The sequence below is a fragment of the Penicillium nucicola genome (genome assembly GCF_028828085.1).
Source record: "Penicillium nucicola strain IBT 29836 chromosome Unknown utg000013l, whole genome shotgun sequence".
NCBI lineage: Eukaryota > Fungi > Ascomycota > Eurotiomycetes > Eurotiales > Aspergillaceae > Penicillium > Penicillium nucicola.
In genome coordinates, this window is record NW_026643137.1 from 306,844 (window position 1) to 329,515 (window position 22,672).

General features: G+C 46.3%; 6 protein-coding genes across 6 annotated transcripts; 1 reads left to right on the plus strand and 5 right to left on the minus strand.

The window, feature by feature from the left end:
• Positions 1-2,588: 2,588 nt before the first annotated feature.
• Positions 2,589-3,327, minus strand: N7511_011335 (uncharacterized protein; the record flags this gene model as incomplete). The annotated part of the gene is made up of 2 exons (XM_057133712.1): positions 2,589-3,050; positions 3,073-3,327. The coding sequence occupies 2 exons, from the start codon at positions 3,325-3,327 to the stop codon at positions 2,589-2,591; spliced, it is 717 nt and encodes a 238-aa protein (XP_056978669.1).
• A 696-nt stretch (positions 3,328-4,023) lies between these two features.
• Positions 4,024-5,424, minus strand: N7511_011336 (uncharacterized protein; the record flags this gene model as incomplete). The annotated part of the gene is made up of 5 exons (XM_057133713.1): positions 4,024-4,176; positions 4,221-4,362; positions 4,621-4,736; positions 4,790-5,015; positions 5,081-5,424. The coding sequence occupies 5 exons, from the start codon at positions 5,422-5,424 to the stop codon at positions 4,024-4,026; spliced, it is 981 nt and encodes a 326-aa protein (XP_056978670.1).
• Positions 5,425-6,955: 1,531 nt separating this feature from the next.
• N7511_011337 (uncharacterized protein) lies at positions 6,956-8,104 on the minus strand (the record flags this gene model as incomplete). The annotated part of the gene is made up of 1 exon (XM_057133714.1): positions 6,956-8,104. One exon carries the CDS (start codon positions 8,102-8,104, stop codon positions 6,956-6,958), a length of 1,149 nt encoding a protein of 382 aa, XP_056978671.1.
• Positions 8,105-16,943: 8,839 nt separating this feature from the next.
• N7511_011338 (uncharacterized protein) lies at positions 16,944-17,426 on the minus strand (the record flags this gene model as incomplete). The annotated part of the gene is made up of 2 exons (XM_057133715.1): positions 16,944-17,363; positions 17,415-17,426. The coding sequence occupies 2 exons, from the start codon at positions 17,424-17,426 to the stop codon at positions 16,944-16,946; spliced, it is 432 nt and encodes a 143-aa protein (XP_056978672.1).
• A 1,430-nt stretch (positions 17,427-18,856) lies between these two features.
• On the minus strand, positions 18,857-19,369 carry N7511_011339 (uncharacterized protein; the record flags this gene model as incomplete). The annotated part of the gene is made up of 1 exon (XM_057133716.1): positions 18,857-19,369. The coding sequence occupies one exon, from the start codon at positions 19,367-19,369 to the stop codon at positions 18,857-18,859; it is 513 nt and encodes a 170-aa protein (XP_056978673.1).
• A 1,278-nt stretch (positions 19,370-20,647) lies between these two features.
• Positions 20,648-22,615, plus strand: N7511_011340 (uncharacterized protein; the record flags this gene model as incomplete). The annotated part of the gene is made up of 5 exons (XM_057133717.1): positions 20,648-20,734; positions 20,780-21,702; positions 21,762-22,020; positions 22,065-22,363; positions 22,414-22,615. The coding sequence occupies 5 exons, from the start codon at positions 20,648-20,650 to the stop codon at positions 22,613-22,615; spliced, it is 1,770 nt and encodes a 589-aa protein (XP_056978674.1).
• Positions 22,616-22,672: the final 57 nt, after the last annotated feature.

Here is a 22,672-nt window from a genome sequence, read left to right on the forward strand (position 1 = left end):
ATGCCTATAAGTCAGAGTGGAATGATACAGACTGAAGACTGTCAAGCGAGGCTCTCGATCTTCGTGGCATGACTGATTATATATCGTAATATAAGCCACGTGCGTGCTCATTAGTGGCATCTTCAGACTGTCTCTTTCAGGAGAGGTACTCCATTCGGGGCCTTCTGAGTTTCTAAAGTAGTACCAAGGCGCTGTATAAATCTCATCTAAGTAAGTATTAGTTTAGACCAAGTTTGCGAAATGCTCAGATATCTCATAGCCATTCGTCTATGTCAGTGTCTGGCAATGGGTGGAGAAGAGCGAGTCATGGATCAAGCTCACTTGCGTGGGAGGGGCTATCGTTAGTCCAGCTCATCGGCGGAAGCACACCATTTGCATCTGAATAAATGACAGAAAGAGCATGCTCAAGTAAAATGGGCTTAATCAGGCCGGGGTAACAAGCTAGGATCTTTCTCTCTCAGATCTTTGTGAATATATGCTACTAAATTCAGTTAGCCACATGCCCCCTGCAATTTCTCGCGCCTCCTCAGGTACAAGAGTGAAAGTCACTTTACCCTTCCATTTAGATATTAACCATAGATAATAAACTCAGAGCTCAGATATATACAAGACTCGGTCTTGCAACTCTCACCGAATGGGAAATGGGAGATATCGGATATCAATCAGGTTTTCGGGTTTTGCGGCATCAGACAATCTGCATAATTAGTATTTAGTTAGGTTTTTGCTCTGGCTGAGGGGCTTAGAAAAACAGACCCAGGATACTGACAGACACTGAGCTTATGAGCAGAGTCAGTAGACTTCATGAGACCTTGAGAACTGCTTGAAACTTGGGTATTTTCTCTGAAGGATAAATCGGTGTTTCTTTTATATACTTTCACTCTTGGCATGAGTAGTCACAGTTCTCTCGAACTAGCGCTTCAACTCCTAGGATCTATAGGCTCTCACCAATCACATTATGGTGGCACGAAAGGTCTGAGAGCTCCTAGGAAGTCCTATAAGACTTTAGCTATAATGAGGTATTTTCTGATTGCTAGTTATGGTATGATAGGCAAATGACGGGCCGCAAATTAGTCATGGGCGGCTAGATCGGAGCTGGTCTAGAGGTGATAGACTCTTCCAATCGCACGTCTTCGTACAGGATGGCATTCCAAATCTTCCTGTGAAAACACGCTTCATTTTCTTTTTTGCACTACATGGCTTGAGTTGCGCCAAAGACCCTTGTATCCTGGTATGTCCATTGCAGAACAACAGGTCCGTCAGATGATTAATGAGTTACTTGAACAACAGTTCCTATCAACGGTTTGGAGCCTGTACCGATACCTTCGGTCAATCCTATCTGTGGTCAGAACAAACTGCCCTCAGCCCACTGCCTTCCATTGAGTCACACAAAATTTATGATATAAGCCGCGTAGACAGCTTCAAAATAGCTGTTCCCCTGTACAAAACTCTCTTCGCCGGCTGGCTAAACTCTTTACTAGATTATCCATTCCGAAAGCGCCCCTGATTGCTTGTCAAACAGTCACTGTTCCGATATGGCTCAAGGCATCACTCGCTGCCATCATCACAACAACCCACGATCCCAATACCGCTCCTCCACGTATCCTACGTCCCACAATTCCTGATCCCAATATTAGTCCTGAGTTCTGGCCCTCTGGAAAATCACCTGGTGCCAAATCAACGCCGCCTAAGCCGCCTACCCACGGAGACCAACTGATGAACGAAACATACAATCTGACAGACCGAAGAGGCAGGTAATTGGGGTGTCACGATCTCGGAAAGGATTTCCCCGATATTGAACATGCGCTTTTCAACTCCGTAAACCTGCCGAGAAAAAGAAGACCAAATTGTGTCGGATAGAAGACTCTGCTCAAAGATGGCTGGCGTGCTGCCGTCACCTATTTTAGGTCTATCGGATATACATGGATCAGAGCTCGGTACAGTAAGTCAGCTTTTGAAAGCGCAGCATCCACCAGGTTCTATTGCTAATATGCCGTCCATCAAAGCTAGCCCGTCAATTCATCGAAGGCTGTCCTCTTTCCGTTACTGTCTACCCTGGCGTCTACCGTGGCGATGCTATGGATGAAGAATCCAAAACATAAGTCGATATACTCTAAGCAAATATAATCTTGCTTCGCATGTGCTTATTTGCGCTAGCAAGGCATGCGGCAATAGCAGCCTTTTTGGTTGCTTTCATTGAAACACGACTGTCAACCTACAAGCATTGTAGTGTTTGTAACGCATACCATTCATAGCAAGAAGCTGCTGATTTTGAAATATATACTAAAGGTACCGACCACGAAGGACCAACCCGATAATTCCCTCTTCTTTCACCTCCGATGTCTCTGAACAAAGCATGCTAAATCCATTGTCCCCACCAGTCTCATCAGCCTGTCTGCTCCGTGTTCGCTCCTCGTTAGAGAGTTGTTCGATTCGAAGCTATATAACAGCTACGGACACGACCATCCAGAATACGCAGGCAACAGGGATATCTTTCTGCTCAGGACTCAAAAAAAGAAAAAAAGCTTCCACCAAAAGAATCCGCGTTTGCTGCCGTAACTGAGTTATATAATGGCGCATAATACACTGGCTCAACCGCTGAGACGGGTGCGCCAGTGCAAAAACGAGTTATCAACGGAAGATATCGGCAAACTTTCGGCATACCACTGATCTTCCCCAAATAGGTGGACAGTTCTTTGTAGACCTTGTTCAGTTCGATAGAGGCAATGAACTACTGGGTACAAGAAATGCACCACAAGCGGGGGAGGTCTCAATGGCACCAAAAGGTTGAGAATAGTTTCTTCAACATCGACGCTGCAACCTTCTAGTAGCTCTCCCGAGCCGTCTTTCTCTAGCTTCTCTAGAGCTTTGACGTCAGTCCGGTAAACGAACTTGTTGATGGCTCCGACAAACCCGTCGTGTAATTTGTCCAACTGAGCTTGCTTCTGTGGCCAGTTCAAGCTGTATTTAGCTGCATCAAGTGTTTGAAATTCTTCATGGAGTTTTGTGAGGGGATCGATCGTCTCTTTGGCCAACTTAAAGGCCATCTCGCTCTGTGAGACCATGTCAACATACAGGACATGCTTCGATGTGAATCATCTCAAGTGTTTTCTCCAACATCACCGAGGACAAGGACCAGATTGCGCTTATCGATTCCAGTTTCTCAATGAGAAAGTTGGTTTGCTGTTTGAGACTTTTCAAAGGTTGCCTAGGCTGCCTCACTTGCTTCAGAATCTCTATCAACCAGGGGATACTTTTCTTCAGCACCACTATGGGCCGCGCTCGGGGCGTCAAGGCGGCAGCAGAAGAGGGCAAAATGGTAGTCGGCATTCTTAATATAAAGTTGAGGAGTGTTTCGCGGCAAATATACGTTGGGCTTTAAGTATAATGTCGACGATGGATCAATCGGTAAGGTCTCGTACGTAGCAATGGATTATCACTAAACAGCTGCTCTTCTAAGTACCTCCGTCCCCTGTTACATACATACTCAGACTCAGGGGCTTGCTTCTTAGTAAGCTTCTCTAGTGAATCCTGTCCAAAACGGGCTTAGTGGTAAATTACCACTGACATATACATGTAATATGAATGCGAATATGAATAATGCGCTTATTCGCGTGAATACGATATTCATTTATTCATATTCGCATTCATTTATTCCTTTCGGAGCTCTAAAGGCGAGTCCAAAGTGTGTGGAAATAGGCGACAACAAATCACCCTGAGCGCAGACCAGCGCTGCTTGGGAACCCCTTGCCTAATTCAATTCAATACGAGATCATAGCTAAGTCTGTTTCCGAATTATGTTGTACTCTAACATTCGTGATATCGATGTTTTTCGGCGTTGCAATAAGGGCTGTTCCAGCTCTTACCATACGTGAAAGGGTGTCCACAAATGTAGTACTTGACTTGCACGCTATGATTGAAAACAATATTTGGAATTTGCTTTTCTCTGGCAATGATGCCCGGGAAGTTTGACCATAGATCCAAAAGAGCAATAAATGAGACTGCTTTAAGTATCTCTCGTGCTCTCTAATAATCACAGTTTCCGCAGTATCCACACTCCTTGTCACAGGCTGTATAATCTTGTATGGGTTCAAAATCATAATCGTAGACCTGGTCACCGCGATTTCTATTTTCGTATTGATACCCACTCATACGAATCTTTGATTTCAACTCCTCATCCTATTTCAATTAGTTATATTTGGATTAACAGAGCGGAGCATTACCTCGTCCAGTGGGACTTTCTGGCTCACTTCGACCTCCTCGTTGCCCGGCTTTCCTCGTGAAAATTTGTTTTTGCGCAAACATTCCTCAAGGACATCTGTTTTAGAAGTAGATTTCGATGCATCGGTAATATTCCAGCCGTATCTAGATGCAAGTCCAGAATTAAGTACGCAAGTGATGATTTGCTGGAGCCTGAGTCGTCCATGTACTTGGAGCCCTGGAGACGGTTGGGTTGCTCGCATCGCATGAGCTACCAAGGATCTTAAATCGACCTCTCCATCTTCCTCCAGCTCAAAACAATCATGAAAAAATATGATGATGTTTGAAGTAGTCAACTTTGCTTTCCAAAAGGGTTCAAGCTCAAGATCGAGGTTTAATTCTTTGTTAGCCCAATCAACGCACAGTAATGATACGAGACTGCTCGACCCAAGATCTGCTCTAACGGATGAGAGTAAGAACCCAAGAACGGGCACCAAAATCGAAGGATCTGTTGCTTTGGTGGCATTTTGATCGACGTCCTATCTCAAGTTTTAACACCGAGCTGTCCGACTCGCACACTGAAATGACTTACCTGAGATGTTGACGCTTCGCCTTCAAGAAGAAATGACGCATTCTTCGGATTCTTGTTCTCTCCTGTGGGGTGCTGTCTCTTGCAGCTACCATCCCTGAGAGCTAGATCGATATCTTGTGATGGTCTCGCAATATTGGCCCGCCAGTGATGCTGATTGATGGGATCCTTTTGGTTGAGATTGACTTCGAAGAACTTGTTATGCGTGGTACATTTGAAATTCTTGTAACTTTTCACTCATTGAGCTTCTTTAGCCCAAAAAAAAAAAAAAAATTGGATTTAGATGGACCATACGAGTTGAGCTTTTGAAAATTACCCGTTATCAGGTCTTGCTCGGTAACCTCCACAAATTCAATACCGACCCGGTCTGCTGCGGGGGTGCAGATGCTGGGAGATGGGATGAAATATCGTTTGGATTCAAGGGCGCCATAATTGACTTGTTGAACCAATTGAACCGCAAAAGCTGGCAAATTTTTGGAGTCTAGAAAGTACTGGATTGAGTCTGCAGCGGGAGAAGACTGGGATCGTTTAGCCCACGAGACAAAAGGCTCGAACTTTTCATCATGCAAAAGATGTGATGGCTGATAGGGAGATGGAGTAGTGCAGCAGAATATCGCAGACATGGTCATATCTTCCATAGACAAAGTCAATTGAAGTTTATGTAGATGGGTTTCTTTAGATGATTATTGAAAACATTCATTCTACTCCGAGGAGATAGACCTATATATATTCCTGGGATTCTTGGCACCTCCAGACAGGTGGTGGCTTCATTCTGGGGCTTTGCAACATTCTAGATGCTGCAGAATGCGTCATTTGCACAGTCCGGTCTGTGTCCGGAGCCAGTTGTACACATCGTCAGCAACGTTTATCTTGGGAACGTAGTTGCCCTTGGCAGCGAACAGACACTAGTGGCTACTTCCCCGGGCCATTTCGAGGTCAGGACAGCAATCTCTAGTGGCAGCTCACGGCAGTTCGTTGGCTCGATGAAGGAAGAGGACATCAAGAACATGTGAGTGTTGTCTGAGGCATTTATTTGGGTGGCTGATCCTAGCTGGAGATTATCTGGTCGGTATCGTATGCATAGATAATGGGGTTGTGTTTGTCTCAGTTCATTCCAGAGGACCATGTGCCGTTATTTTGTAAGCCCGGTTCGGCTTTGCTCTCATATGTAGCTCTTGTGGTGTATTTCAGCGCTCAGTAGGGGTGAGAGAGGGGGTTTGTGGGCTTCCGAGAATAAGACGGGGACGGAAAAGAGTTCTGATTTTTAGCTTCATCCTGATCAATGTGATCCATTCTGAGAAGGTTGGCTCTTGACCGCCCCTTAGTCCCTCGGTGAAAAACAACTTTCTATCCGATTCAATGTAGAGCAAGTAATCTAGTAATTAGTTACTCCGATCGGTAGTCTTAGAAATGAGACATCGATTTGACAAAAGAGCCTCTCGAATGAGTTGACGACGAAAATGCCTGCAAAGAATGCGCAGCACATTGCCTGCGACGAGACTAGACGACCCCATTCAGTTTCAGTAGGCGCTGGTGGCCCTTATATACTACATTATGGCAGAAATAAACCCAATCGACCAGTCTTTGGCCTGAACTGCCGCGATCAAAGTACAGTCACACGCCGTCGGCGAATATACGGGGCAGAAAGGAAGCGGGCTATAAAGATATCTCTTCCCATCAATAACAATATCACCAGGTACGCCCTCATCTACACAGGAATCACTTCTCATTTTAAAAGGTACCCTGTAAAAAGCCTACAAAAAGCCTGGCTGAGTAGCCTCCCACCCTCCCTAGGTCTGGTCCGTGCGCGCCGCGGGGCAGCTCTCAAGCTGTCAAGAAACAAAGCATATCAGATTTTCAGATCAGTTGACCTTGGCGGCTGAGAGCCCCCATAAATACGTTCGGTTCCCGTTATATCGAGGAATTGTTTGCTCATCTAAGTTCCTCACATGTCCCTTAAATCAATGGCAAATGCGGTTGGTCCTCCCTGCACCTTGATGGGCTCAGTAGATTCGGCAACCAAGGCCAGCATCGATCTTCTCGAAGGGATTCAAACTTTAAAACCAAATCTGAAGCCTTTGCGTGATTTGGCGAGTGAACTTGAATCTTTAAAAGCAGTATTGGAATCGCTCGGCAAAACGATTCAAACTTCTACAGATACCACCCTTCTCAAACTTGTTCCTCCGTTAGACGTAGCTCAGTATCACTCTTTGAATACTCGCTACTAGCTGACTGCTCACTACTGCCGGCGGAACTAGCCCTATCGGAGCGTCTGGGTGACGTATCGACCCCCGACTGAGCTAGTCGCCAAATCCACGCTGCCCGCTGGCGCTTCGAAAATCGGTATTTCGGACTATTCCATTCATGTGTGGCCTGCGTACGCGCGAAAAACATCAAAATCTGCTGCCATGGCAGCGTGTGTCGGTCGATGTTCTCAGCGTCCATATACGCTTGCAGTGGCTGATGCGGTAATCGGTCCCGCTCCGTACGGACTGCCTCAGTGCGAATCGACTGGCTAGTCTTCGTACAAATCAACTGGCTAATTCGAGCTATAACGGCCATCGAGTCCCAGATTGCCGAAGCTGCTTTTTCGGCCGAAATCGCTGAGTTGGCGTTGGGCGCTTGAACGCTGTCACGTAGATCTTGCGGGTTAATCCCCCGTAGGTAAACCGCCCACTGCGTACGTCGAAGCCATGGATTCGCTTCGTCCCGCTGACTAGCCTGGATAGTTTGGGGCTGACTCTGTCGCTCGGTGAAAGCCTGCTCTATTTGGTCGAGAACCTGATCACCGAGTACGGTCGGGGCAATCGGCTTAGGAACGGGCTCTACTCCGCCCGTACGGACGCGAATGTAGTGGGAGCCTGGCCCCTGGCCGAATGCCCGCTGACAGCGTACGACTTGCGTAAACTGGCGAATCTGCTGCTCGGCTGCTGATGGTCCTGGCTGCTTCCTGCCACCGCCAACGTTATTGACTGGAGCAGTCCAGCTATGGTGATCTCGCCAATGCTGGCGTATAGTCTTTACCGTACGTCCGATAAATGAGCATAATGGGATTTTGGTGCATAGTAAGCCGTCGGAGTAAATAGGTAAGTTAGGAATTGGGGTGCTTATAACACTAGGTGGCTCCCACTGTTCACATTCCTCTATACGATCCCAATTCTGAATAGTCTCACTGACTAAACGGGCCCTAGCGAGACTGAGTCGATGATGCGTGCCCTGGAGATGGGCGACCACTTGCTTCGGTCTAATACCATGCTCGCATCGCTGACAAACGATAACTGGGTCTGTCGATGGCTGATGAAAAAGCTGATGTTCCATTGTCGATAGAAGATATATTTATCCGCGCGTAGATAAATCAAGTGGATTGGAATGGATGTTCGGTACTGAATATGGAGTGAATCGGGTCCGAAATGATTCTGAGATTAAATGGGAATCGTCTTTACCCCCTGAATGATTCTCTACCCCTCCTGATCCTTGTAGACTAGATAATCGAGGTCATACAATTCGTCGAAAACCCTAAGTGACGCCTCAGGCTCCGGTCGCAACCCTAAGTAGCCCAGTTGGCGGCACCCCATCAAAACTATCTCCGATTTTCAATCGCGAATTACTCAAGTACTATTTGACTGTATGATCTGAAAGTGAAATGGAGGGTATTTAACTACGTCTATTATAACTTTCTAAATTTTCAGACCGATCGGAGCGAGAAAAGCAGCTGCAGTCAGGTCGGGAAAGTTCACTTGCAGTCAGCCCTGTGCCAAGCTTTTTCGCCCATAGTTAAGGAAAAACCCTCACCTGCAGTCAGGCTGACTGCACCACCCCCCGTGGGATAGAGCCCTCTTAGTGCTTGTGGTGGGCTGATCCATTTCCCGACATCTGCCCCCTAGAATCCATTGCTACGTACGAGACCTTACCGATTCATCGATCGTTGACATTCTCTACAATTACCAACCTTAGCGTGTTCATCCCGCAATCTCAACTTGACCGCTTCCCAGCCACTTTGAATTATTAATTTTTGACCAGGGTGTAGCCATCTGTTAGTGTTTGTGTTTGGTTCTAATAAGATTTTGAGGCTGGTTACTCAGGCAGTTCAGGCATCCGCCTCCGCATAACCTTTATTCTGCAGATAAACCCACCGTTTGCCAAGGTAATATGATCATACATTAGGTCGCTTGCCTCTAAAACAAGCCCAACAAGGATCTCGGCCGACGCATAATCGCATTCCCTCTCTCTATGGCCTCGGGCGGCAACCGTCACCATGTCTACTGGAATCTTCGATTCGGCCATCTTCTATTAATTCTGAACCAGGCTGATTCATTCCCCATGCCCAGAAAACATGGTAAGAAATGACTTCGCAAAAAATTGTTTGATTTGATTGTGAAAGAGAGTCTGTTCAATAATCTAAGTAGAGCTCGAGGTAGAAAAATAAACAAACTAGTGAGCACGCCTGCAATTTTACATACTTCAGGAACCAAGCATGTCCAATCTGTGCTTGCGCTGCTCATGCAGTCTAAGCTTATCTTTACGCATTGGCTTCCCTGCAAGGGCACAACCAGAACGGGTACAACAGGCCATGGTCTTCGTGATAGAGATGGGGTCTGAATGCTTGGATGCCATATGCCGTATGAGGCTTTCTTTGATGCCAAATCCATTTTGGCTTCGTGCATACTCACATCCCTCCACGGGGCATATATGGAGACGTTCATGGTATTTGACATGTTTGCTTTTGATTTGTCAGAATATGCCAAAAGGGTTGTTAGGCAATCGAAGAGATTATAAGACATACTTGAGCCGCCCGAGTTGTTCGAATCTTTCACCACAATGTTTGCATTGCAGGGAAGTGACTGAGTTGCGGTTTCTGCTCGGTGGTGAAGGTAGCTCAGACTGTAATGAACCCGAGAATTCTTGGGAGACAAAATGATCTCTCTCTGTTTCTTCATGTTGAGAATATCCTCCTAGATGTCGCAAAGAATCTTGCTGTTGTTGTTGCTCTCCATCAAGTGTGTTATCAACAAACCGGGGGTGACTTGTTGAATCGAGATATGGAAGGGGACCAGTATCGTCCGCTTTGCTAAGCCAGGCTGGGTTGACAGTATCAAAAGTCTCCGAAAGTTGTTGTTGTGATTTAAGAGAATTGATCTGTCGATCAGTGGCTAGTGGTGGTCTTTCTGATATGTGTTCGCGCTATCAAAAAATGGGATAAGAAGAGTTCCACGTATTTTTGAATCCCCGGGTTGTAGATTGATCACAAAATTGATATATTGGAGGGTTGGTAAGACGACTCAGTCTCCCAATAAGTGCAGAGCAGAAAAAGTATCTTCTTGCAAAGGAGTGATTAGAGGAGATAACGAAAGACAGATTTAAAACACGAAGTACGGATGTATTTAGTAGCAGGAAAAATTCAGAAAAAGAGCGAAGAGGGGGAATTGGAGACCCGCCACCCCTGATAGAAAGAAGAGGAAAGCAGGATCGCGAATTCCAGCCGTTTTATGCTTCGCGTGGACATGTCAGCGCCATTCCGCTCTGCGCGAGTGGGTCCTGCCAAGCAGGAGGCCCAAGCAGGGGTGCCCCCAAATGTACCGCTGCGATTGGTCAATCATAGTTCCATTGTACACAGACTGCTTGAATTTGAGACTTGTTTTGTCTATCGGTCTAGAAATTTCTAGTCGCATGACATAGGGAATGAAGCCAAAAGGATAGAGTAGGAGGGGTGCCCCCAAATAAAGGGCTTTGATTGAACGGTCACACAACAGAATATGGCATCTCGAGTTTTCGGGTATTCAATACGAGACCCAGCATATTCACAGATGCGAATACATTTTCTACCATTTAATTAGCGATCCTGTTCTGTATTTGATACCCAAATTTCCATTGTCGCTTGTATATAAAGAAAATAAATTGCCTTCGCTTGATCTACTGATAAGCGCCAAGTATGATTCAAAGCAAAAGGTGAGCGACTGTCAGTTTATAAAAAATTCTACTGCCATACTATTGCTAGGATATATAGGATAGATAGCTTATTTCACATAAACTTGAAACCCGACATTTTCGTAGCGCGCTGCCAGATTTATTACCGCTTCTCTGACCTCGGCATACGGGATCTTGGCGTTGACTTTTGTTTTTTTCTTCTTTTCTTTTTCACTTAGCTTTCGCTTTCCTTATTCTCATTCCGCGTTTAATAGATTTGAGTAATAATACCAACCGCGATTATATCATTAGTTCAGCCCTTCTCGGACGCTCGGGGTCATTTCACATTATGACTATGCGTCAATTAATATATAGTGGTATTTAGTTGCGAAGTATACTCTAAAGATCTTCCAACAGGAAAAGGTCAGTCCGTTAAGACAGTACCTAATTGCAATGGGCAAAATCCGCTGCCAGGCTCGGGAAAAGGTACGCGCCTCTGGTTTGATACTGATCGAACGTAACAAGGTATTCATTCTCATTAATTAGGAGGTGCGTTGGTCTAGCATAAGTCAACTTGAATCTCATTTTCGAACAACGTTTCACGAAACACACTGAAAGTGGTGCATGATGCCTAGTCAAACGAACATTCCATGGTAACGTAGAACATAGTGTTAGCAGCAGTCACAGCATACAAAACCGATGTGGGAAACCGATGAAAAACAAGCTTGTCTCAAGGCTGACACACTACATCATGAGCAAGGGTCGTACAAAATATCACGCTCTCTTTGGTAATTCTGATGCATTCCTATCCCGCGTGACATCTCTTAGTCCCCAATCCACAGATAATTCGTTGATACTGGCGTAGCAAAGGCTGGCCATCGACGAAAATTTTCTCGATCCGAGATATCTGGAGATCGCCATGTTGCGTACACAAGATACCTACATCCAAATCAACCTAGGAAGATTATCATTAGAAGCCAAGAATTCCAAACAAATCCATGCTCATACCTGATGTTTATTGACTTTGGGAGCCAATATCCAGATGACTGATTGGAGTTGGCTGCTGAGTTCCTTCTTGATTTCTCGGAGGGCCATCATTTGCAGTTCGTCGTAGAAGCAATTTTGGCCTGCAGCATTGTGAATCTGCCTCAATTTCTTGAGCGACTCGGCAAAATAAGTTAACCCCTTTTTGCTTATTGCTCTGCGAAGAATTCCATCAGACCTGGCACAAGCATGCCTGAGCTCATCCACTAATGTTATCAGATCCGCGGCCTGATCCCAGTACGGCGATCGGTCTTCAACATCCACAAGATTTAAGAGGATAAAACCTAGAAGCTTCAGTTCACAGCTCCAATTCGACAGTTCTTCTTGAAACTGCAAATTGGCCGTGTAAGATGGTCCTTCATATGGGACTTGCATGTCCAAGTGCACCACACTTAAGAGATGACAGATCAAGATTCCTAAAGTCAATAATGGATGAACTTTCAGGGCGCATAGTATAATGAAAGCTTTGAAAGCTTTGAACATTGGGCCAAATAGATCAATGAAGATCAACTGTATGCAAAATCAGTACGCGAGACTCAATGCCTTGTAACTACCTGCGGGAGTAACAGCAGGATGGAACGCTTTACTCACTTTTTCGTGTTCCACCGGCCTTGACTTGGCTGGCAGCCCACTAGACTGAACTGATGTAGCCTCAGAACTCTGAGGTTGCGGTATTCTATCGAATTGCTTTGTTTGTCTCCATTTTCTCGGGCCTGGCTGCATACCAAATCACTCAATCCATAAAAGACTTTCATCGTTTGGCCATATTTCATAAGCGAAGTCTGCAGCTCCTTGTACTGTTGGATGCACCATCATTATACGGCATGGCAAATTTTGCCCAGAAACCGTTTTGATTATTGGCTCTTCAATCACTTGAAAATATGACAAGCCAGTTGGGTGAAACCTTCCAGGTGGTGGAGGGGACAACAGCGTGACTGTTTGGTCCTGAGCTATGCGCCACGCGAAGATTGCTGAAGCCCCATGAATGTATTTACTCCATTTGCGGGCGGACAACTCCGTCCTGCGGCATTCCGTGCATTCCTTTCTCATCATAGGCCCCATTGCAGTGGTCAGGGTTTGTATATTGTGATCTTTGGCCCATTGTAAGGCCACATTGTAAGGCACGCCGCTCCACAGCACTTGTCCATTAGTGACCCAGTCGTCAGACAAAAACTGTTGAATTATCGGAACTGCTTTTTCCGGAGTCAAATACTGGCTGATAATTTCGACGAGGGTGTCTTGCGTAGAGTTCGGGCAGCGGAGTCGCTGGATGAGACTTTCCTGGGCGTCCATCAAGTCTGGTTTGCAGATTTTATTCAAGAGGTCTTTAAAAAGTGAGAATTCCATCTATCTTGCTGCTGTGCACGGAACACGAACTCATCATAAATGCAACCAAATCCGTGACATCACGCACAGTAATTCAAAACGTCATGCTCAAGTGGCAAAGACAAGGAGTCGTCGGTATTGGTTCTAATCAGAATCGCATTGGCGTGATCGGAGTTGACTATGTCAGCCCCCATTCATAATTTTTCAAATCTCCGCTTATGACGTATTCTAATACAGTATCGTCCACTCCAAGCTGGCTTGTGTTGTCTAAAGCATCAAATGTGAAGCACGCACACTAGAGATTGGTCTCATGTTGTGGTTTTGTTTTCCACTTACGCGAGACGAAATATTTTTCGTATCTTGAGATAACTGAAGCCGCGGATTCTTTGATGAGGTATATCCTATGATCTTTGTTTAGTTGGACTTTCGACGAGATTGGTCGACAATAAAAGCAAAGATAAGGAGTATCTGGGACTAAAAACTAGGCCGGCGCTGTGTTGACCATGCTCAGTGGACTCCATGCGCCCAATACGGTCTCCCATTGTTGACAATGCAGAAAGGTCTGCTGGTGCTGAAATTGATATTTAGTCCATTTTTGTGCAGCAGTGCAAAGTAAATCTGAACGGCCTTTAAAACCCATGGGTCGGCTTGGGGGCAATTGAAAATCGCCTCGCCAAGGCACAGTAATCAAATTGCCGGTGCCATTCTCCGTGATCTTTGTTTGGCTCAAATCTAAATCCGTGTCAGGCATCTGTAAAGGTCCTTCGTGCTTCCATAGCATTCCTGGCAATATGCCCCATTTTTCGTTCCAAATGCCTCTTTTGACCCAGGTACGTTTCACGTTATTATAAGCGTTGGTGTTGATATCCAGAGGGGCAGAAAGAAGAACAGTATCATCTGGAGAGCCACTTTGAAGTTGTTCTCGCTCCTTTGATATTTGGTAGATGAGCTGATGGAATGGGCGTGATGCCTCGTTTCTGTGCTTCTGTCTTGCTCGTCGCTCAACGTGCTGTTGTATTATGCTGCCGTTATACGGTTGACTGGACCATGACTCTGCTTTTTCCAGGGGAGAAAACACATTGAGCTTGAGTGCTGTGCTAGTGTCTGTCTCGGGCGAGATTGTGCATATTTGTGCCGTCGGGAACGGCAAACTTTCGATTTTCGATTCCTTCAATTATGCACGCTTCTAGCTCGTCGACCTGGGCGTCAAATTGCCGATCGGATCGTGAAGCTTGATGATCCTTCTTGATGATCCTTCTCCAGTTGCCATTGCCAACGATCACCGCGTTGCTCCATCTCGGAAGTGCCGCAAGGGCTTTGAGATCGTATTGAATTGTACGACTGACAAGACGTGTGCGACGGTGCGCGTCTGTCGAAACGCAACGGTTTTACCATCTCAAAGGCAAACCAGAATCCATTCTCCAGGCCCTCGACAACTGATGATGAGATACACAAAGGTTGCCACACTTGGGTCGGGACAATTCGGAGTTGTATATAAGGCCATCGATATCGACACGGGCAGGTTTCTCGCTGTTAAGATATTACAAAAACCTCACCGAGCATCAAAAGAGGCTGAGTGGAGGCAGTTATTGTATTATGCGCTGAAACGCGAAGTGGAGACTTTATCGCACATATGCCACGTTAGTCATCATTCCAAGCCGTCCAGGGCTCGTACTCTGAACTGACGCTGTCCTAGCTGCACATTATCGATTATATCACATCCCAAGGCTGGGACGGACCATCTGTAGAGTGTTAAAAGAGATACGATGCAAGTAGGAATGATGACGGGTACGACCGTAAAATATAGATAATCTAACAATAGATTACCGAGGTGTTTAAGTCTGGAGATTTTCATTTGTGTCAGAATCTCCTTACATACCAGAAAACTCTGCCTTCAGCTAGTCCTAATTAGATTTCCCAGGCGATGAATCACTGCGGTTGCCGTCATGGCTCATTCATGGCATAAACCATGGCCGGCTACCATAAATCTCAACATAGAGATATTCATGGGACTCAAGGATGGCACCCTTAGATCGTTGGTTCTCAAAGGTCGGATTCCGTCCCTCACCAGCCTTGCCCACTACGTCTTCCACCAGATGCTCACGCATTGGATTATCTCGCCGCGGAAGGCATTGTTCATCGAGATGTGAAGCCCGAAAACATTCTTTATTCTTCGCTGCCAAGTGCGCAATTTCAGTTTCAGCTCGGCGATTTCGGTCTGTGCAACAGCACTGTCAGTGCCGTAACTTCTGTTGGGAGTCCATTGTACATGGCCCCCGAGGCGTTTCAGAATCAGGTCCAGACACACAAGATGGATGCCTGGTCCCTTTTTGTAACCATGGCATGGACACTGGACATCGATGGGTTTCGTGAAAGCTCAGAGCAGTTCAAGTGTCTCCAACACGCCCATCAGGCCATCTTGGTCGCAGCATCAAAAGATTGACTTTATTCAAGAAATGGCGAGAGTCAATCCGGACGAGCGCGCCTCCGCGGTACAGATGCTGGTCAAGTGCTTTGATGGAATAGGCCTAACAACTCACCGGAGTCGAGTTCCGCCGATAACTCCAATAAGGCCCTCAACTAGGACCAATGCCGAGACATACACGGGATCCACGGCTCAGGTCACTCACCGACCAATTCAAGGGATACAAAGGCCTCGAAAGCAAGGGATCCGTTCCGTATCCGCAAGTCTAGTAATCCACGGGCTTGAAGGTTGAGACAAGATATTATAGCGGCTACTCCTCAACCAAATATTCTTTCCACAAAGAGGCTTAGAGTTCCCTGCAAGGCTGAATCCTCTGAGCTTGTACAGGGGTTTCGTCTGCGGTCGCAAACTCAAGACTAGAATATGCGACGGTTTCGGGGTAGAGTTTTTCAACAGATGAACCCAGTTGTCAATTTAATTAATCGTTATAAATGTTATTTTCGTTTCCAGTTGCGCGTTTTCACGCACAACTCCTAGCTCCGGGACACCAGCACTGCGGTCAACGCCACCTTTTACCAGCACGTCTCCATTTCGACTGGCCACGGTTCCCCGGAACAAAGTCAATTTGAAATTTTCACCCGGTACCCTACCACTATCTAAAGTATAAGTAGACGCGTCTAGCTAAGACCACGTTCTAGGATCGGTATTTCCGTACTAAGCGAATCATAAAACGGACATCCATCGCGCTCGAATGAGCTCCACACCTTCTGCTGGAACGAATCGCACATGCTAATCGAGCGCTTTGGCTGGTGCAGATTGATGTCTAACGTGTGGCCCACTTTTCTGCCATAGTTGAGGAAACCCTAACTTGGAGTCAACCAGACTCCAGCACCCCGTGGAACAGGGTGGGCCGGAGACCATAGGCTCGTAGGACGGACCGGGCCGTCGAATGTGGATACAGTACGAGTTGATACTACGATGAAATAAACGCCGGCATACGACGAACTGCGTTGAACTTTAAATGGTATCCTCGACCCAGTCGGTGGCCTACTGATCTTCCTGGCGCTAAGATTTCTTGATAGTCTGGACGCTCCCACATGTACCCCTAGACGGGAACGCCCATCGTGGTGGTATGGCACACCCCCATGGCATAGATGTCAAGTTCTAGGGTGGCCTGCTCGCTTAGGAGTACGTTCGGCACTTGCCTTTCTAGCGGACTTATAAAGAACTCAAGTGTACAACGACAATCCTAGGAGATATAATACCAAATTTAAATAGAAATGCGTCTAGCCTTAGTGCCCTCAGTGCGCCGCTGGCCTGGGCTTGACTTGCTATCAAGTAGGGACTGGGCAGAATCACTCAAGCAGCGCGTGAGCTCTGCGAATCTTTCTGTCGCAGACTTCTCAACCTTGATTCCCTGACCCTCGATATCATCCATGCACCGTAGCGCTTGTTCTTCTATTTCCTTCGTACAGCCTTGGCCGTAATGCCTAGGTCAACCTTACAGTCGTCGACCTGTTCCTCTAAGTCGGCTTCGTGCGTTCTGTATCGTCCCTCGATCGCTTCATCACACTCATTTAAAGCATTTTCGACAATATCACCGACAACTTGTGATTTGAGGTGCTCAATCGTCTCAACGACATATTGTTTGAGGCTGTGCTTGAGGCGGCGCTCAAGCATCTCGACACTGGCAACTCCGACTGTCTCAGACTCGGCTGGCAGATCACTGTCTACATATTTTTTTTTGGCCAGCAGATGTCGCCGTCCCGATCGAATTAATACTTGGCATAACTCCTCATCGGAAACTCCACGGAGCTCCTCTTCAAGGCGCTCAAGTCTCTTACGCTTTGTGCGGCCAGGAGAGGAGGCAAGTAAGCCCTAAGCCCTTCGAATGTCAGAATTCCCAGACAGAGCACCCACAATTCATACGGATTCCTGCATAGTAATTAGTAAACAGAGGAGGTCTGAGACAAAGGCAGCTGCGAATTCGTGAAATCAGCTCAATCTAAAAATACTGATTGGTCGTTGATTACGGACGTATGTGATATAGATGTTCAGCTCTTCTTCGTGGTACACGCCCCCACTTTCTAGGCTGCCAACAACCGCAGCGCTAACCCAAAACTATTTTGATGGTTCCGTGCGGAACCATCAAAATATCACCTTAGCTCGTCCAAAGTATGTTTATGGTCATAAAAACAAGTACCGATTAGCACACGGAGAGAGAGGCAAAAGATGGCTGACGGGAGAGGAAAGCTAGCAGGCGATCTGGCAACGCCACCAGATCTACGACACAATTCCGGATAATTTCATGTAATATTACGGCTCTGTATCGACGACTCACTAGGGCAACACAATCATTACGATGACATCTCTGTCAGAGTTGTGAAGCGGTGAGTAAGAGCGGCCTAGCGTTATTCGGAATATTATTATTATTATTAGTATTATTATTCTCCAGGATCAAGTAGGAAGCGTATAGAGGTATAATCTCGAAACCTACTGTAGTGTTGAGACCTTACTTGACTTGCTTCGTGGTCTCGAGAATCGAAGCTTGACTCATGTGAGTTTCATCAATCTCCCGTGTTTTCTCTCCTCCTTGCTTCTCCCTGATTCCTCCTACCATCCATCTCACATGCCTCACTCACTCTCGATTTTCATTTTCTTGATACAATTAAGTACAATTAAGCCCAGAATAATATTAGATGTCGCATTCTTCATGGAGAACTACCAGTAAATTGAGAAAATCGGCGCAGGTACGGGCTTTTGACGCGGTTCTTGGTTTTGTTGATACGGTCCTGGCGAAACTCAGCTCACGCGTCTCTTGTCGCTCTGAAGAAAGTCAGACTGGAGGCCGTCGATGAGGGTGTTCCTAGCACGAGTCCCCCACCTAGTCGTCCAGAAATCTGTTCTATTATTACCCCTATTTTAGAGGCTTTTGATATGAAATGCCAACTAATCTCGGGTGGTCGGGGCATCAATATATCCGGTCTCAATCCAGTATTCGCACGGGATGCCTGACATCCATGTTGTAGAAAAGGGAGCTTTCATCAGATAGAGGTTTTGGATGATCTACAAGAACGTCACAGAAGTTGATCACCTATCAAGATTCATGACATGGTATCAAATTACCTACAGTAGGCATTTCCCCGCCTAAACTTACTACCTGACCTCTTTGCTGGGTTCTTCTATGCTCTCTCCATTCGGTATCGACCTGTCTGTTCCATCAGACTGCCATCGCGCCGTTCTCATTTCAATAGAAAGTTTCGGTTTAGTCTCAGCTCTCAACTTGGAAATGTCGCCTATCCGACATGGATGTTAACCACCTGAGAATTCACTCGCTCAGACGAGCTCACCTCACAACATGAACAACTTACTCATAGAAAATGCTCAGTCGGACCAAATTGGGGCCTGGTCCTGTGCCAGTTTTTCTGCAGATCGACCGTACCATCTTTCAATTTTCGTCGGACCCGATAGTCCAGTCTGGACGGACAATCCTTGCAGTAAAAAAATTCTTTGATGGACTTGACGTTCGAATTCTCTTCGAACTCCGCATACATGGTATTCATCATGTGTTCGACATCCTCAGCGTAATAAAAAATCTCGGCTTTACGAAGCCGAGATAGACCACTCATTGTCGGCCGCAGGGCACAAGGGTAACTACCAATAACTCCGAGCGTCGGGGTCACCATGGATTCAATAATCCAAAGGAACTTATAGCGATATGGGGCATCACCGGCCTCACTCGATGGGACCTGCTCTCCAGTAACAAGAACGCTTGTGATAGGTAATCCCATACCGTTGAGCTCAAAAGCATTGCGGACAATCACCTCGTCCTCCCTCTCAAACTGCTGAACCTTGGGCACCCAATATTCCAGAACTGCCTTCATGTTCTTGGGGATAGGATGTCGCTTATGACAGTGGCGTCGATCAAAGCGGATTGTGGATTCTGCCTTGTAATTGCGGAGGGTTTCTCTCGCTAACTTACTGAAGTAGGAAGAAATCCTACGAGTACTTATTTCTATAGAAGGGAGGTGCGCTAATCTGCCAGCACCACACATGCTCCTTGCATGTATTTACGTGTTACCACACAATCCATGCTCTACCTGCATCACCCGCTCAATTGAGGAGGTCTCCAGTCTCTCCAAGAGTCAGCTTGAGACTGCAAAATCTAGACCTCGGCAAGGACTGGGGCCGGAATATCCGGTTTTTGGTCTTTTTTCGATATAGTTAGGACCGCACCACGGTCCCCAATGGTCCTTTGCGGTCCCCCCTCGCAATGACAAAAGTACTCCAAATTAGCTAAGTGTGCACATATTGACACGCCATGTATCTGTAATCCGTCATAATGGGGAAAAAGTATAGGCATGTAGCGGCTGTCGTATTCGTACTGGTTGCCATGCTGAGGGTAATCTGCATTAGCTCGGCTGTGAGACTTTCACTTATCCATGGCTGAGTGGTAGTGAGTAGGCGCCCGATAACAGAAAAAGAGGGTGCGGGCGGAGTTCCTGAGAAGGGGGTAGACTAGAATGGGCTCGGTTGATGTTACACAGACCATAAAGGGGTTCAGAAAATCTTACCTTTTGGCAGACAAACAAAGGTGTGTTGGAGAAGAAAGCCGATTTGACCAGGCTTGTGCATGAGTTCTGCCAACACGTATCAGATTCGAAGGATAACAGTAGTCATGAGGCACTGATGACGCGTAAATGCGCTTCGCCAGGGTCACCATGGCAGATAGAAAGTTTGTTTTCCTTTTTGCTCATGATCGCTTTCTGCCCCGCAGTGGCAGCCGTGAGTAAATGGTGAGACTGATTCCGACCCATGCTGATCGTTTCAACGGGAGGTCAGGGTAAGTGAATCACACACACACACACAAAGATTAAGATGAAACGTCCCTTGATGGACACATAGCCTGTTCGAACTTATGACAGCAATACGACGGCATGGCTAATAATTTAGGACTGGGTCTCTATACGTCTGGTTTGTCAGAGTGTAGACAAGAAACCGTTGAATGTACGTTACTCGGAAAGTGAGGGGTATGCGAGTCGTGGCACAAAGTGATTGATTGCCTCGCAAGCCTGGTCTGCGGTGTATCTCATTAGACCTAACCCCGCAACTTTCGAGACTAATAGAAAATATTCACCAGCAACTATACTAACGACAGTGAAATGGCTGCGACTACTTTATTCTCATGTGCGGACCCGGGTTGTGACAAAGATAGCAAATACTCGTGCAGTAACTGCAAGCTAGTCTCGGTAAGTTTGGAGACTAACATTGTAATTAACTAACATGTATAACAGTACTGTGATAAACGCTGCCAGGTAGCGCACTGGCCAGAGCACAAAATAATCTGCAAGTCGAGTTTGATGAAGGATAATTGGAGCCCATGCTGGGAAAGAGAAAAACGGACGCCATCATTTTCAAGCCCAAAACTTGCAAGTAACCTTCATAATCCATTTGGTAAAGGAATATATCTGTGGGGCAACGTCCCGGCAATTGATGTTCTCAATTTGGACCAGAATGAAGGGAATAACCTCTCTCGTGACGTTTACGCTACTTTTTGCTGGTATGTTTGCCTTCTTCGTCCCAACAAAGGGAATTGCGGCTCACAATATAAAGCATCTGGTGATCTGCGCAACGTGGTCAAAACCGTCTCCGAGCTTCCTCAGCTCTTCGCACAACGAATCGATTTGACTATTAACGACCGGGATTTTCACGTCGTTGCTAGGAACGCGATAATACTCCTGTTTTGCCTAACAGCGCTGGAGATTACTTCAATACCCCCTGGCGGTTTTGCCAATGCTGAATCTTTAATTCACCTCTGGTACTCTGCCTCCTTACCAAAGAATATTACTACTCAGTTAGTATCGCGTGTAAAACCGTTCTTTACTGAGGTTTGTGGACAAATAACTGCTGAAGCCACTGGGGAGATTGTGGAGAGGACCTGGAACTTTTCTCGTAAGAAAAGCCTGCGACTTGTTCTTAGAAAAGAGGAATGGTACCGACTGGAGGCGCTCTGCGAAGTTCCTTCCGATCTAACACAGCAGAAAGCTTTGCATATCCGGACGGCCACAACACTGGCTCCGGAGAGGCGAGACTTTCGAGATCGATGGTACTTCAAAGATACCACACCATCCGTACGTTTGTCGAAACAGAAGTTTCGTGAAGATGGACTTCTTCTTCCATTTGGATATGATAGGGCCGATTTCAGCAGCCCAAATCCGTAAGTATCAGGACCACCACTTTACGAAAAACCGGCTTACACTCGTGGTAATGTGCTAGTACATTCTATTTTCCTCCATTTGTCTGGCCAATGGATGACAAAGCCGACCCTTTAGATGGGTGGCCGATACGAGAAGTTGCCCGAGAGCAGACTATGGCGAAGGAGGACCTATACGGCAAACTTTATATTTACCTTCGGCGTGTTTTCCGAAGATTCTTAGATCGTCTTGCAAGGATAGAGATCAACCTTGAACTGCTTAATACGGACGCGATCCAGCTTCCTGAAACCCTTCAGGAGAACAAATATGCTAGAATCGAGGTACGTAATCCCGAACATGTGGGCAGGTAGCTGACAATATTTAGGTATCGAATATCACTGATGCCGGTTATCTGGGTACACGAGAAACCTTGCGCCTATTGTCCCCTTTGCTACAATCTCCACAGGAAAATCCTCATGCCACCATAATTTCGGCGTACCTGAATGCGGTCATGGAGATGGTCAAACAAGGCGACGACAGAGACCAAACGCCAAATTTGAATTTACTAATGGAATTTCTACCTGGTATTGACATCTTCTCCTTGCTACGACCGGAGAGTGCCCAGAGTCTAAAACTATGGGATGCGAGAACAATTGTAATTGACCGACACAAGTTTTTTGAGAGGTTAGTCATGATTTGGGTGCCCCCCACGATATCAGCTGACTTTTGGCCAGGTACATCAGGATGTTTCGATTTGATCGAATATCTGCCGATCTGCAGGTCGCAATGAAGGATCTCCACACGGTTGTTGAGACATGGCCCACAAAGCCAATACTAGAACGGGGACAGCAAGGGTCTCAAGACGAATTTAACATCCTTCTGGGCTCGAACTATACGTGCGTTGAACGATTCGTGGAATGGAGACGGATGGAATAGGAGTTTCTTTTCTTTGCCATATGTATTTCGAAAACCACGGCAATTGGCTTAGGAAGG